General features: G+C 37.2%; 1 protein-coding gene across 2 annotated transcripts in view; it reads left to right on the forward strand.

Annotated features, from left to right (window-relative positions):
- LOC150084701 (fasciculation and elongation protein zeta-2-like) overlaps window positions 1-15,969 on the forward strand; it is a 215,114-nt gene that overhangs the window by 64,804 nt on the left and 134,341 nt on the right. For both annotated transcript variants that reach the window (XM_090375435.1, XM_090375436.1), the window contains exon 3: window positions 2,362-2,490. In XM_090375435.1, the coding sequence (XP_090231561.1) occupies window positions 2,362-2,490 (129 nt within the window). The remainder of the gene's footprint in view (window positions 1-2,361; window positions 2,491-15,969) is intronic.

The raw sequence follows: 15,969 nt of genomic DNA on the forward strand, positions 1-15,969 counted from the left end.
CCCATATGCTTTTTTAGTTTAAAATTTGTAACTTCAGAATTTTTATCTGCATTATCATCCTCAGAATTGATTTGGTTTACCTCCAATGACATTTCCACCAAAACTCTTCACCAGCTTCTTTTTCTACCAGTAATTCTTGAATGTCTTCAGTAGTCATATCATCAAAACCTTCCCCTCCTACCAACTTAGAAAGTTCAACTATTGCACTGATTCTGTTTTCTGCCTGTTCGACCATATTTCCTGAATGAACTGACTCTGGCCATACATTTTTCCAACATGCATTTAATGTTCACTATTTTACTTCTTTGATCGATAAAGCTGTGATTCCAATACAGTCCACAACTAAAAAATGTTTCCATGCCTCTATCACTTCAATAGATTTGGAATCATTTTTTTCCAAAATCCATTGTAATGGATTTTGGGGAGGGAAAAAAAAAAAATTGTGATGTAATGAGTTTTAAAGGTAGTTATAATGCCTTGATCTAATTGCTGAATTAAAGAAGTTGTATTATGTGGTAATATTCATTGTAAGGGGGGCATGTTTACCTTTTAGGTTACTGTGGTGGCTGACTGACTGGAATGCCTTTCAACATCTGGCAGAGTTTAACCTCAGTACAGTCAGTCAGGAGCCTATGAACATTGTCCATGCAGCAGCAATTACAATTCCAGAAACATCCACCCGGTTTCCACCATTTCCAAAACCTTGTTGGAATGCTGAATGCATATCAGCAAAAAAGGCACAAAACAAAGTTTGGGGGATATTCTTATGATATCCTGCCACAGCCATTACCTAGCCTTCAATGCATGTTCCAAAGCAATCCATATAAGCCATCAGAGCAAAAAAGAATCATGGATCCACTTTGCATCCATTATTACCCAATCGACCAGCACTAAAGGTTTCTAGGACAAAATCTGGAAAATGAATGGGAAATATACATTACACCCTTCATCGGTATTGGAATATAATGGATGCGTTATTGCAGGCCCAACTGCAATAGTCAGTGCTCTTGGGGAGACTTTTTCTACCATCTTGTAATATCTTTGTACTCCTCCAGAGTTTCTGTTCCTGAAAGATAAACATGAGAAACAGCTAGTTAACTTCAAATGTAAAAATTCTCATCTTTATAATGGGCCTTTCACCATAGAAAAGTTAAAAGTAAATCTAACACTTACCATGGTAAGTGCTTTTGGACCAGATTTCACCCATTATGATATGATCAAACATTTGTCAGCAAAACTCATGGACTAACTGCACTTTCTGTACAATAGAATCTTTCTAGAAGAGCAGGTTCCTTTTCTAAGCGAAGAAAATATCCAGAAATTCCAACAAACTACTGTCCTATTGCTGTGACTAGCTATCATGCAAAATCCTGGAAAGTGGTAAATGCCTGTCTTATGTGGGAGCAAATGAGCTCTTTTCCAGCAAGCAGTGTGGCTTCTGAAGGAATAGGTCCACTTTGTTCCATTTAAATCGGTTGAAAATGTCCATTTCAGATGCCTTTTTAAAATGATAACACTTGGCGTCCTTGTTCTTCGATATGGAAAAGGTTTACAACACAACTTGGAGATTTGGAATTTTAAAAGAACTTTATAGCATTAGCCTTAGAGGTCATCTCCCAGCTTTTATTGAAAACTTTTTTATCCTGTCATTCCTTCCAAGTTCATGTGAGTTCTGTCTTCTCTCAATCTTTTTGCCAATAGGAGGGGGTATCGCAGGGATCAGTTTTAAGTGTTACAACTTTTGCCATTAAAATGAATTCCATCATAGGACAATTTCCTCCAACTGTAAACTGTGCCTTTTATTGATGATTTCAACATATTTTCTCAATCCTGCAACATGAAAGTTATCGAGATACAGCTGCAGTATGATACCGATCACCCGAAATCATGGGCAATGAATAATGGTTTCAGGTTCTCCCTGCAAAAGACCATTTGCATACATTTTTGCCACAAGTGCAACCTTTACCGCAAACTCGATATGAGACCGGATAGAATGCTATTCCAGTACTACCTGAGACTAGATTTTTGGAGTTTGTGTTTGATAGACGGTTGACTTAGATACAATACATATGTCAACTATGTATGAGGTGCATAAGAGGTTTGAATATTTGACATGCTGTCTCTTCTAATTTTTAGGGTGCTGATCGATGCACTTTATTGTGCCTCTATCATGCATTTGTTGATTTTGTGTTGATTTTGTGATGTTATGTGGAAAGAATATGTAAAAATACATGTGGTAATTGATGATGGTACTTATTGTAACAACAATTACCATCCAACAATTATCAGCAGTTACATTTTATTAATTTTCTTAATTCAAAGATATTTGTAAAATCTTATGTTACCTTTTTTCTCACTTAGGATGAACAAATAAATACACCTGAAGATGAGTTAACTAAAGACTTGTACTCTGTTATAATGTCTAATCTTCAACATCAGCCACTTTTTACAGCAGAAGAAGTTTTGGAGGAAATAGACAACATGATACAGGTGAGTGAAAATTAAAAATAATAATTAAAAAAAAGCTTTATGCCTTTATTTCAAAAGTCGTACATCACTTTGATTTTGATATGACCATAGTACTATTACAGAATATTTTGCCAATTGGTAGAAAGGTTAGTAAGCAAAGAATAAATTGAAATTGTGGAGAGACCAGATACTGTTTCCTTGTTCCAGTAATGTTTTGAATATTTGTCATTTCTTTTGTTGCTTAGAATTTTACTCAAGCTTTTATCTAATTTTTTGTTATTTTTTTTTTAATATTGGCTTTTCCCAAGCCATATCTCATTTGACCTTAATAAATATGATGCAAAATCTTTTTTAAGCCTGAAGCATACGGGATGGAATCGAGAAATTTGGGGACTGATCTAATAGTATTAGTAGTGGCAAATGATGCAATAATGGAAGCTTATAAAGCATCAACCAAAAAAATTCCTTCCCACATCATATCCATCTATCTCCCTCCCCCCCACAATAATTTGTCTAGTTCTTCCTTGAATTTTTTTCTAACTATCCATTTCCAATTTGGCTTGTTTCCAATTCTTCAGTTTGACACAAACAATAGTTTGACATAAGTACTGGAGAGAGGGATGCAACCAAGTAAATAATTGACTCTGGTTGGTATAGGTGTTTTGTGAATAAAGATTGTGTTCGTAAAAGAAAAGGTAAAAAACTTATCTTTATGTGATCAGTTGATTGTTCCATTTATTTTTGAGCATCATCTAACTGGACAGGTCTATCTCCAGTTTCTGCAAAATGAATTGCTGGAACTGTTAGAAATTGTACCTTTGGCTACATAATGTCAAATGTATTTGAAATGCAGTGGAGCTCCTCTTCATTGTTCACATGCAATGGTTATCATCTAAATCAGTGCTTCTCAAACTTTTTTGGATCAAAAAAGTGCCCCTAAAAAAAAAAAAAAAGCCCTCGCCAGTGCTTTTTTTTTATCCCACCAATATAAAGTGAAGCTAAATAACTAAAATGAATATTTGTCTGTTTGCCTCCAAAAACGTAAATGCAGCCCTGCATGTATGTGTGTGAATTATAAAGAACACTATTTACTGCACTTTATTCCTTCTTCGTAAAAAATTACAACTACATAAATAAAGTTAGTTATAGTCACTTAAATTAAGTCATAAAAATTAAAGTTAATTACATAAGTAAGTCATGATATTAATGGAAATAGTTAATTATATTTTAATATTTAATGCGATGGATAAGCTTGGTAGAGATTTATTAGCTTATCAATATTACGTTTAATATCTGTAAGTAGAAGTTGTAAATCGCTACGTTTAACAACATCCAGACAATTCCTTTGTTTTGTCAGCAATTGAGATACAGCACTGAAACTGGTTTTGACTAGATATGATGTTGGAAAAGAAATAAGTAATTTTTTTACAATTCCCCACAATGCAGGATAATGGTCAGGGATTTTCTTTTGTAACCAAAATTCCTGATATGAATTTTGAAATTTTGGCTTCAGTTCAACTTCATTTTGTAACTCAATCAATTCTTCTTCTACAAAATGTTCACCCTCGTCATTATTTAAAAAAGGATTTATAACCCAATCTGGAATTCAAATTAAGGAGACCTTCGAACCTTTCCTGCATATCTCTGTGCAACATTTCTAGATGATTACAAAAAGTTGGTAGAGTTTCATCAGCTATTTTTTCTTTTTTCTCTATTTCCAACAGATTTGGAAATTGATACAATTCACGTCATACTACTTTGCGCATAAAAAGCTTTAATTTTGAAATAAATGCTGAAATTTGAGTTTTTGTCTTAATAAGTGTTACATCTTGTCCTTGTAAATGTAAGTTCATTGAGTTTAATCTAGTAAATAAATCTGCAAGATAAGCAATATCAGTTTTCATTTTCTTGAGGTCATTACTAAGGTCATTGTTCTTATCTGCAAAAAACTCGACAACAGTACCAAAGAGTTCATAAAATCTGTTGAGACAGTTGCCTTTTGACAGCCACCGAACCTCGGAGTGAAATAGCAATCTTTCAAAATCTTCACTGTTTTGATCACAAAGCTTTTGAAATATACGATCATTCAAAGAATGTGCTTTAATTTTGTTTATAGCAGTAATAACAGTTCGTAGAGAATTGTGCAGTTGATCACCAAGTTTTTTTGCAACTAAATGCTGACGGTGAATGACACAATGAACAGTAATAATATTTGGCACAGCAATTTTAAATAAGCCATAAAACCCTTGTAACAGTCAATCATTGATGGTGCTCCGTCCATCCCCTGTCGTCCTCTTTCATGCCTAACACCACCATGGATAATTCAAATGCCCCCCAGGGGCGATATCGCCCACTTTGAGAAGCACTGATTTAAATGATTGGTTCCCTTCAGATGGTTTAGTCACAGTGGTCCACAGAATTGCCCACCTAGGTCACTGGCCCTAAACCTTAAACAGCAGGAAAAAATCTAAACCTTTAGATTTTTTCCTGCTGGATTAAATGAAAGATCTTGTATACCACACAAAAGTGCAAACATGAGCTACATTACTTGATCCACTGTTGAATAGTGCAGCATGCAGAAAAGACAGCCAGTGATGAGCTTAGGCAAGTGTGCTATTCATGTGAGTGGCGAAATGAAGTTAAAGGTAGTGTTTGTGAATCTGCTCTAACCATACATGTGTTATGTATAGACTGTCCTAAATAAATAACTCATTACTTTTTCAGTTGCATTTGTGTCTATTGTTATTTTTGTTTTATATTGCTCATAATTGCTGTTTTTTTTTTCTAAGATTAAAACAGCCACAGCCATTAAAACTGTAATCATTTGAATGGAACCCATGTTTTTATTCATTTTTAACCCAAAATTGCTTCAGAAATCAGCTCTAAAGTTATGCCATATCTTTATGAATCATCCTACACACACACACACACACATGGGTGATAGTATGGATGGATATTTACTACTTGATTACAATTTGGACACTGCGCAAGTTACTCACATTAGCATTTTCAAAATTAAGTTTGGATTTATTTATTGCTTTTTTACACTGTTGTGATGTTGAGTGTAGGCAGGCAATGAAGCTGGAGGTTTGAATAGAAGCCAATTAGTGATATGCTATGTTCTTATAACACCCTTATCACATTTATTGGAAAACTAAAGTTTAGATAAAGGACAAGGTGGAATGAGGAATAAGAATTTCATGCTGACATGAATATACTGTCATTTACATTAATTGAGCAAATGCTAGATTCAGGAAGCTTAAAATAGCAGTCAGCCAAGGAAAAGAGAAATAAATATGTGTGTAGATCATTCCATTTTTCATGTTGCAATGCGAAATGACTGTCAAATGTAAATATCTATTGGTGATTGGGGGGGAGGACAGAGAGAAGAAATGACAGATGAAGAAGTTGTGACAAGTCACCGGTAACAGCAAAAGTTTCAGTATTACCAGCTAGTTCTATGGAATATTAAAATCACCACAGAAAATGACTTCGTCAGGAAAGAGGAAAGTTAGCATATCTTATCGTAGAAAAGCAGATAGTATTAGTATTAATAGTGGCAAATGATGGTAGAAAGCAAACTTATGTAGCATCAGCCAAAAAAAAAAAAAAAAAAATTCACCTATCCCTTCCAATAGTTTGTCTAGTTCTTCCTTTAATTTATTAAGACAATTCCACTTCCATAACAACAGATGGGAACTTGTTCCAATCAACCATCTGTTGGCTGAAGGCAAACTTCTGCACATCTATTCTGCAACCATCCTTCAGTTTGAATTTATGCCCTCCCATTAGCATTGAGTTTGCTCGTCAAAAGCCTTAAACACCTCAATCATAGTCTGTACGTGATAGCACCTCACAGGTGCCTAGTCTCCAGATGCTGAAATTTGCAGAACTTAAGCTTTTCTTGATAAGAGCACTCCTGTGTTCCCCCACCAATCTTGTTGCCCTTCTAAGTACCTGTTCCAGCAGTTCTATATCCTTTCTAGAATGAGACCTCCAGATCTGTATGCAATACTCAAGATGTGGCCTGACCATTGCCTTATACTAGGGCTGTTCAATAAAGAATGATCAGAATTTTTTTTTTTTCATAACTTATCTTTATTAATCATTCAAATTTTGATGCTTTTTTGTGGTCCCCATTTGATGAAATGCACCTACTCCAATTTCTGACATTGTTCAAAAACATGATGGATGGAAGCAGTGTTTTGACATATGTCTGAGACTCGCATCTGATATCTTTGCAACTTCTTCTGATGACTGGAACAGTTTTTCTCGCAGCTCCTCCTTTAACTCTGGAAATAAATAATATTGCAGGATGCAAGATCAGGGCTATAGGGCAGATGAGAAACACATTTGACATTAATGCCGGCTAAGTACTCAATGGCAGTATGAGCAATGTGAGGTTTCACATTGCTCTAATGTAACATCTGCCCACCTGCATACAGTTGTGGTCATTTGTAATGAATGTGATTCTGCAAAGTATGCAGTACAGTTCTATAATAAGGTTCTGTAACAGTCATAGGATATGGCACAATATGAAGGTATACTGTTTCTTGAATGTCAAAAAAAGAGGCAACCATAACCTTTCTTGCAGAAGCTACAACTTTTGCTTTGTTCGGTGTTGGCGATGAAATAGACTTCCAAAGATAGCTTTGTTGCTTACTACTGGATTGAAATGACTAAGCTGATGAAGCCATATCTCATCTGCCATTATCACCTTGCAGAGGTGATAATGGCAGATGAGATATGGTTTTCTTCTGATGACTGGAACAGTTTTTCTCGCAGCTCCTCCTTTAACTCTGGAAATAAATAATATTGCAGGATGCAAGATCAGGGCTATAGGGCAGATGAGAAACATTTGACATTAATGCCGGCTAAGTACTCAATGGCAGTATGAGCAATGTGAGGTTTCACATTGCTCTAATGTAACATCTGCCCACCTACATACAGTTGTGGTCACCATATAATACAGTTATGTCTTTACCATCAGACGGGCAAAGTTTGATGAACTTAGAGCTGCTCAGAACAACGACCTTCAAGTGCAAACACAAACTGGGGTCGGATAGCATTTTCCCAACTGATAAAAGTGTAAGACTGAAGATTACAATACTATGCTGGCATCATGGTTGGCACTCCTTGAAAAGCTGACTCCCAGAGAGTGCTTGGCCTTTGGCACTCGCACAGTGGCTCCTGCCCCTGTGACTTTTGATCCCTCTACCCATCCCCTATTTCTCCTTACTCGGGTGGACTGCCTTCTCTATCTGTCCACTTTAGCTTGTTCCTCACATTCAGACCCCCTTCCTCTTGTTCCCCAGGCCTTCTCTTCTCTTCTCTCTCTTTTTTTTTTTTTTAACTTGGTCTTCGTCCAGGACGCTCAGGCGACCCTGGCGGAGACCAGCCAGAGAATAAAGGGCAGCCTGGCTACCTCCTAGCGGTGTGTGCGGGCAACGTGAGGTCCCACCAGGGGCCCCGCGGCCAAATGCCAGGACAACCAACAGAACCTAACGCAATATGTCATATACAACAGACAACACTTTTCTGGCATTTACAGTAGTTCTGTATTTCTTCACAGCGTACATATGGCGCAGATGTGAGAAATCACAGGTGGCTCCTGACCCCAACACTATGCAACTATCACCTTGCAGAACCTCACCATCTTCAGTAATCATCTGTTGAAACTCCTGAAAAAATGCCAACTTCCTGTTGCTGAGTTGTTATTTGATTTTTAGGCGCCTCCGTAGCCAGGTGGGAAGGAGCAGCAGTGCGTAGCACACGCTTCTTGATTATTCGAGCCCGTCACCACCAAATATGGAGGATGCAGAAAGGTCAAGGAATGACCACCACATATCCTGGAGCAATATGGCCTTAGTTGCTAATGCTCCTAAAAACCAAATAACAAACAAAAACAAACAAACATTTGGTTTTTAGGAGCATTAGCAACTAAGGCCATATTGCTCCGGGATATGCGGTGGTCATTCCCTGACCTTTCCGCATCCTCCGTATTTGGTAGTGACAGGTTTGAACCCCGGTCTAATGAAGAAGCGTGTGCTATGCACTGCTGCTCCTTCCCACCTGGCTACGGAGGCGCCCGTTGCTGAGTTGTGAGTATTCTTGGAACATAGCATGCACAAACACGTGTCATATGCAAGTTGTCATGGAGAATACCATGCATGCTTCTTACTGATGTTCTCAACATCTCTACGAGTTGCTTTACTGTTATGACAATCTCTCACAATTACAGAAGCAGTGCTTATGGTTTCTGTGATTGGAGCTCCAGGACTGCCGATTTTTTGATTGGATCACATCCATCTTTAAACTGCTAAACCATCTGTGTGCTGTGGTATATGGTAGAGTAGATTCACCATAAGCCTCTTTCAACGTTTCATATGCTTCAGAGAGCAGCATACTGCTCCTCGCATGTCGTGTCCATTGTTACATCTGTGAAACTGAATATGTGTAAACTCTGCTGACTGCCAAAGTCATACCACATGCACAAGCCAACTGCACAGTTGCTATGTGATGCAGCTTAGTTTGGTCTTAAATTCTGCAGCTCATCTGGAATTAGCAAGCAGTACAGTTGTGTGTGAAAAATTATTACCATTCTTTATTGAACAGACCTCATACAATTGGAAAATAACCTCCTTATCCCTGTCAACAAAGAAATTCATATCAAACTGCACAATTCTTTTTATTATCTGTTACTTTGCCATGTTCTTTTTATTATCTCTTACTTTGCCATGTTCTTTTTATTATCTGTTACTTTGAGTCGAGTACCACACTGTTCATACATTACTCTGGGATTATTGTGACCCATGTGCAGTTCCTTGCATTTGTCAATGTACAACTTTAATTGCTATTTCTCAGCCCATCTGCCTAATTCTTCTAGATCTTGTTGCACCAGCATACCTTCATCACTGCCATTAACCACCTTGCCGACCTTTGTATCATCTGCAAACTTAGACATTAATCCTGATATACCTTCATCTATATCATTAAGAAATACAGAAAACAACAATGGGCCCAGCACCAAACCCTCTGGGACTCCACTAATAACATTAGTCCACAAAGAGCAGTGTCCATTGATTACCACTCTTATCTTCTCCCACACACCCACCCCTTTATCCATAGCAGTAACTTTCCCTAAATGACACACTGTTCCATTTTGTGGAGCAGTCTTTTGTGGGCAACACTATCAAAGCCTTCCTGAAATCCAAATACAGTAAACCCCAGGTATTCGCATATTTGGCGTCGCTGATTTAATGTAAAATGAAACCTAAAAAAATGTGAATTTTAAAGCGCCGTGAACGTTTTCCGCCATAAAAAAACATGGGCGTGGCTAAAATTATCTTTCCCGGTCAAAACAGCGCTCAGTGGGTGGGGGAGAGGGGTGACAAAATCCCAAGCGTGGATGTTTCTCACTAATCCTTGTTCAGTATGTGTTATGCGCTTGTCATGGAAGGTTTCGTTGTTTGCTTTTAATTTATATGCTTATAAATTGTATAAATTTATCAATTTATAAATTGATATGCTTACAAAAGTGATAAATCTAGCGTTTTGCAGTGTAAAACAGACTTTTTCGAGTGTGTTAACGGAAGAAAGTGACTTTATTGTGGACAAGTTTTTTCTAACCAACCCGTACAAAAATATGGCTACGAATAACGAGAAATGTGAAAATATGAAAGAAGGTGATGACATTAGCGAATAAAATTGAGTTATTAAACAAAATTTCTAATGGTGAAAGTGTCTCCTCAGTGGCAAAACATTATAAAATCAATGAGTCAATGGTACGATCAATCAAAAAATCAGAATAAAAAATCAGCCATAGTATCCGTAAAAATGCGCTAATTGCTTCAAAAATTTGCTCTGTAACTCGTGATGTTAAATTAGAAAAAATGGAAAAGGCTTTAAATCTGTGGATAGAAGACCGAACTCAAAATAAAATTCCGTTAAGTTCACTCATCATTCGTGAAAAGGCAAAACGCCTTTATCAACACTTTAGCGAAACTGGTGATAGCACTGGCGGGATAAGTTTTTTAGCTATATCAAAGGTGCTGGATTGAAAGATTTGTTTGAAATTTCTAATAAATATTACATTTAATATTAAATTGTTTCTTATTTCCATTTTGATTCCTTATGCTTGCATTTCAGGCACCTCCGTAGCCAGGTGGGAAGGAGCAGCAGTGCGTAGCACACGCTTCTTGATTAGACCGGGGTTCGCGCCCGTCACCACCAAATACGGAGGATGCGGAAAGGTCCGGGAATGACCACCACATATCCCGGAGCAATATGGCCTTAGTTGCTAATGCTCCTAAAAACCAAATAACAAACAAACAAACAGCTTGCATTTCACTATGTTCTGTCTATGTACATAGTCATATTGTGAAGGTACATATAAAACATACATAGACAAAATTTTAGACTAGTTTTTCTTATATATTTCATACTTTGGAACGGAACCCCTTTATTACTATGGGAGCCATAACTCAGTATTCGCATTTTCCGTATTCGCTGCCTTTCTCAGGAACGTAACCCCCGCGAATAGTGGAGGTTTACTGTATACAGCCACTCCCCGACTTATGTAAGGGTTGAGTTCTGCGGAACTCTATGTAAGTTGGAATTTCCCTAAATGCTTATGCAGCACTCACAACTATGCTCACTGAATTTGATTGAAGCAAAAAAAAAAAAAAAATATGTTCAACGAATGTGTAAATAGAAATATTTATTCAATTATGTTATCTCACATGCAGGAAAAATTACAAAGGTGTGCTTTGAAATATACAATAAAAAGATTAAGACAAGTGCCAGTACAAACACCTCAAGGGGCACTCGCTTCTGGATCTGAACCTTATTATTAATAGCATTTCCATCTCCGATTTAGCACCCAAATGCTGTTTTGTGATCACTGTTAATTCTTTAACACATTGTTTTATATGACCCTTTAAAATAGTACTTGCTGTTGAAGCAGCAAGACCTAATTCTCTCGCAAGTACACAACAAACTTTGTTCTGCTTCGTACTTCTTAATCATTTTCATCTTCATTTCTAAATCAATTTTATTTTGTTTCCTCGAACTGCCACCACTTGCACTTTCTTTGGTTGTTTTCCCTTCATTATTGTAAATAGTAAATAGGAATGAAGAGAAGATTCTGAGAATTTGTGTGCTTTTTATGTGATTGAAGATTTCAGTGAGGAGAAACACACATCACCATAATAACGTAAAAATCAACACAATTCCCATTATCGGTATTATCACAAATGCAATAAAATCGAATTTACTACCCATTTATAATAGAGTTCACTAACAGAAAAACCCAATAAACCGGAAAGTGCAAATTGTTTTTATTGTTTTATGGTTGGGCCCACCAGAAAAGTGCTTTAGAAAAATATCACAAAGGCATTCAAAATTGATTCTTATAACCGAACATATGATTAAAAAGATGAAAGTGTAATGCAATTTCCATTATAAAAATGACCTTTTTAGAGAGATAAATAGCTTAGTTATATAGTGAAAATTCCAACTTCTGAGTTCTTGGAATAAATTACCCAAAAATTTTGATTTCACAAAACCTCCATTTATTCCTATTGGATGCAAAATACATTTCCACGAATTTTTTAAGTTTGCACTGGCTGGCAGAAACTTACGTAAAGTCTAATTTATGTAAGTCGTGGAGTGCCTGTATATGATATCAAAATTAATTTTTGCATCCAGTTCTTTTCTCACTGCATCATATATCTAGTCAGATTGGTCAGGCAAGGTCTCCACTTAACAAAAACCCATACTTTGTTGAAGTATAACTTCACTTCTGTCTAGATGGTCCTGCATTACTTCTTTAACCAGTGACTCCATTATTTTTCCTCTAACAGAAGTTAAAGTAACAGGTCTCTAATTACTCATGTCACCCTTTGTTCCCTTTGTGAATTGGGGATATATTTACACATCTCCAATCCATAGGGACCGGATTGAATCCAAAGATGCTCTTGAATTATGGCTAAGGGTTTGCTTACCTCCTTTGCTTCCTCCTTTAACATAATTGGATAGATCCCATCCACCCCAGGTGCCTTTTTTATGTTTAACTTCAACAATTTCTCTTCCACTTTCAGTTATCACAAAATCATTCCACTCCCTATTAGAGGTTGATAAACTTCTGGCATCCCCTCTTTAAAGAATTCCTTATGTGTGAATGTAGATGCAAAATACCTATTCAATTTGTTGAATAGCTATTTGGCAGCAACCTGAGCAGGGTCATGAACAGTTAAACCATCAACGTAATTGGACCAGTTTGATTCAACCCCTTGTTCTTCTACCGTTAATATAAGTAAATAAATCTTTGCTGCTTTTCTGGCATTCTTTGCCAGAGATTTCTTGTGTGTCTACTTTGGTTTGCATAACCTCCTTTGTAACCTGATTGCAGAGTAGTTTATATCTACCATAGGCTTCTGTATCACCTGATAATTTATATGCATCCCATGAATTTTTTTTTTTTTTTTATAACTTCCGGCATCCACTTCCCTAAAGAATTTTTGTGTGTGAAATGCAGTATATCTATTCAGTTTTTCAGCGACATGATATTGATCATCAACAGTTAAACCATTGATATCAAGTGAACCGATATGATTCATCTCCTTCCTTCTAATGCAGAGGTAAAGAAGTCTTTGCTGTTTTTCTTTACATTCTTTGCCAAAGATCTCTCATCTGCCTTGGCCTGCCTAACCTCCTTTATGACATGATTGAAAACTAGTTTATATGTAACATAGGCTTCTGTATCACCTGACACAGGCGCCTCGGTAGCCAGGTGGGAAGGAGCAGCAGTGCGTAGCACACGCTTCTTGATTAGACCGGGATTCGAGCCCGTCACCACCAAATATGGAGGATGCGGAAAGGTCAGGGAATGACACCACATATCCCCGGAGCAATATGGCCTTAGTTGCTAATGCTACTAAAAACCAAATAACAACAACAGCTTCCTTAGATTCAGGAGAAGTAAGTGCAGATCGAGATGTACTACAAATGTGTCTTCTATTAAAAAAGGTAGTCCAAAAGGTGAATTATTAGTATTAGAAAGGCCACATGGTGCAAGGAAGCCTATGCTGCACCAGCCAAAAAATAAAAATAAATAAAATAATAATTAATAAGAGAAAAGGAAATAGACAACCTATGTGTTTCCCTCCTCCCGTAGGTAATCATCCAACTGACCTTTGAATTTTCCAAACTGTCAGCCTCTACCACCCGTGTAGGTAACTAATTCCAGTAATTCATTTTATAATTTATAAAATAACTTCCTGCAATCCAGTCTAAACATCACTCCCTGTAACTTGAATTTATGGCCATAGTTCTAGAATCATTTATAAATGTGAAAATTTCATCTTCATTCATTGTACTTGTGCCTCTCAGATTCTTAAACACCTCAATCAAGGTGCCTAATTTCCAAACTCTGAAACCCACATATTCAAAGTCTTTCCTCATATGGATGCGCTTTTGCCGATCTCACCAGGTGAGTTACCCGTCTTTGGACCCTTTCAAGCACAATGTCTTTCTTTAGGTGCACCATACTTGAACACAGTATTCCAAGTGTTGTCTGACAATAGCCTTATATAATGGGATTATGACATCCTTATCTCTACTAGCAATGTTCAATAAATCATCGATAGGACACCATGGGTCTTCCTTGCAACCTGTTTACAATGCTCAGAGAACTTCATGTCTGACCGTATCATAACACCCAAGTCCCTTTCCTACATTACCGGCTTTAGTTCAACTCCACGAAGCGTATAAGTTATTTTGGGGTTACTGTTCCCCAGGTGTAATACCTTACACTTTGCTGGATTAAAGCATAGTTGCCATTTTTCTGACCATCCCTGAAGTCTTTCTAGGTCTCTATGAAGAAACTCTGCTTGGTGGTGATCAGTAACTACTTTACTAATCTTTACATCATCTGCGAATTTAGACATCATGCCCTCTATCCCTTCATCAATGTCATTTATGAAAATCAAAAACAACAGTGGTCCTAATACTGATCCTTGTGGAACCCCACTTCTTACATCAGCCCAATCTGAGGAATAACCATTTATCACAACCTCTGCTTTCCAGCTATCCATCTAAGGATTTTCCCTGTGATTCCAACCTGTTCCAGCTTATAAAGTAACTGTTCATGTGGGACTGACTGAGTCAAATGCTTTGCTGAAATCCAAATAAAACAATGTTGAAATTATTACCTAAGTCGAGCTCTTGAGTGTTCCTGTCCAAATAGCTAACCAGATTAGTTAAACATGATTTTCCCTTTACAAAATCATGCTGAGAATCCTTCAGAATTCCATTTCTATCTAAATGATCCTGAATTCCACCCCTGATCAGTCTCCATGGTTTTCCCTGCTCCTTAAGTTAGACTGACTGGCCGGTAATTTCCCACTTCACTCTTAGAACTGCCCTTATGTATTGGAGATACTTTGGCACTTTCCTAATCCACCGGAATTACTCCCGAGTCCAGTGATGTTGTCATAATTTGCCTCAATAGTTCAATGTACTCATTGCTGCCTCCATTAAGATTATAGGGTAATAGCCATCGCCCTCAGGAGCCTTATTGGCCTGTAGGCTCAATTTTTTCATTAAATAAACATGTGAAATTTCAACATTATTAATTAAATTTTTTTTCAACTTCACTCCCATAATATCTCATTAACACAAAGGGTTTTTCTTCTGTAAATATCGATGCAGAGTAACCATTGAGTTCATCTGCAACTCCAGCTAGGGTACCTAATACTATCCCATGCCTAATACATAAGGGTCTGCTCTGGTTTGTCCTTCTCTTTGCATATATATATGTGAAGAATTCCTTATCCCCACTCTTTGCTCTTTTTGCCAGCAATTTCTCATAATTTGCCTTTGCCAGCCTAACCTTTTCTGTGGCACTATTAATATCAATTTGTCCCTGTTATAGGCTACAGTACTTTTTATTGCTCTGTAACTTTTCCGTTCTGTCTTTTTCTGCTCAAGTAATCTGTCAACATCCTTATTCATCCAACTTGGAATCTTCCTCGTGGAGTTTTTTTTTTTAATGGTATATAAGCAAGATGCATTTAGGCTTAAAGCCTCAAGCTGCAAGCAAATTCAGACTATGTATATATTAAGTGCAATAGCATCATTAATACACAGCCATTTCTGAATAAACAGAATATTTATAAGGCGGCATAGTTTTAAGTTATATATCATATTGTGAATACCTTCACAACGAGTTGCCATGATATTGCACTACTTCGAATAAGTAATGCTTCACCTATGGAGAAGACTAATGTTACTTATACTCAGATAGGTACCACCACCCAGATTAAACCGGGGTTCGAGCCCATCACCACCAAATACGGAGGATGCGGAAAGGTCAGGGAATGACCACCGCATATCCCAGAGCAATATGGCCTTAGTTGCTAATGCTCCTAAAAACTAACTACCTACCTACCACCCAGACGGCACCATTTCAGGGCTATTTTATATTTGTGTGGGATTATA

The sequence above is a fragment of the Mastigoproctus giganteus genome, chromosome 6 (assembly GCF_048544385.1).
Source record: "Mastigoproctus giganteus isolate SK-2022 chromosome 6, ASM4854438v1, whole genome shotgun sequence".
Lineage (NCBI taxonomy): Eukaryota > Metazoa > Arthropoda > Arachnida > Uropygi > Thelyphonidae > Mastigoproctus > Mastigoproctus giganteus.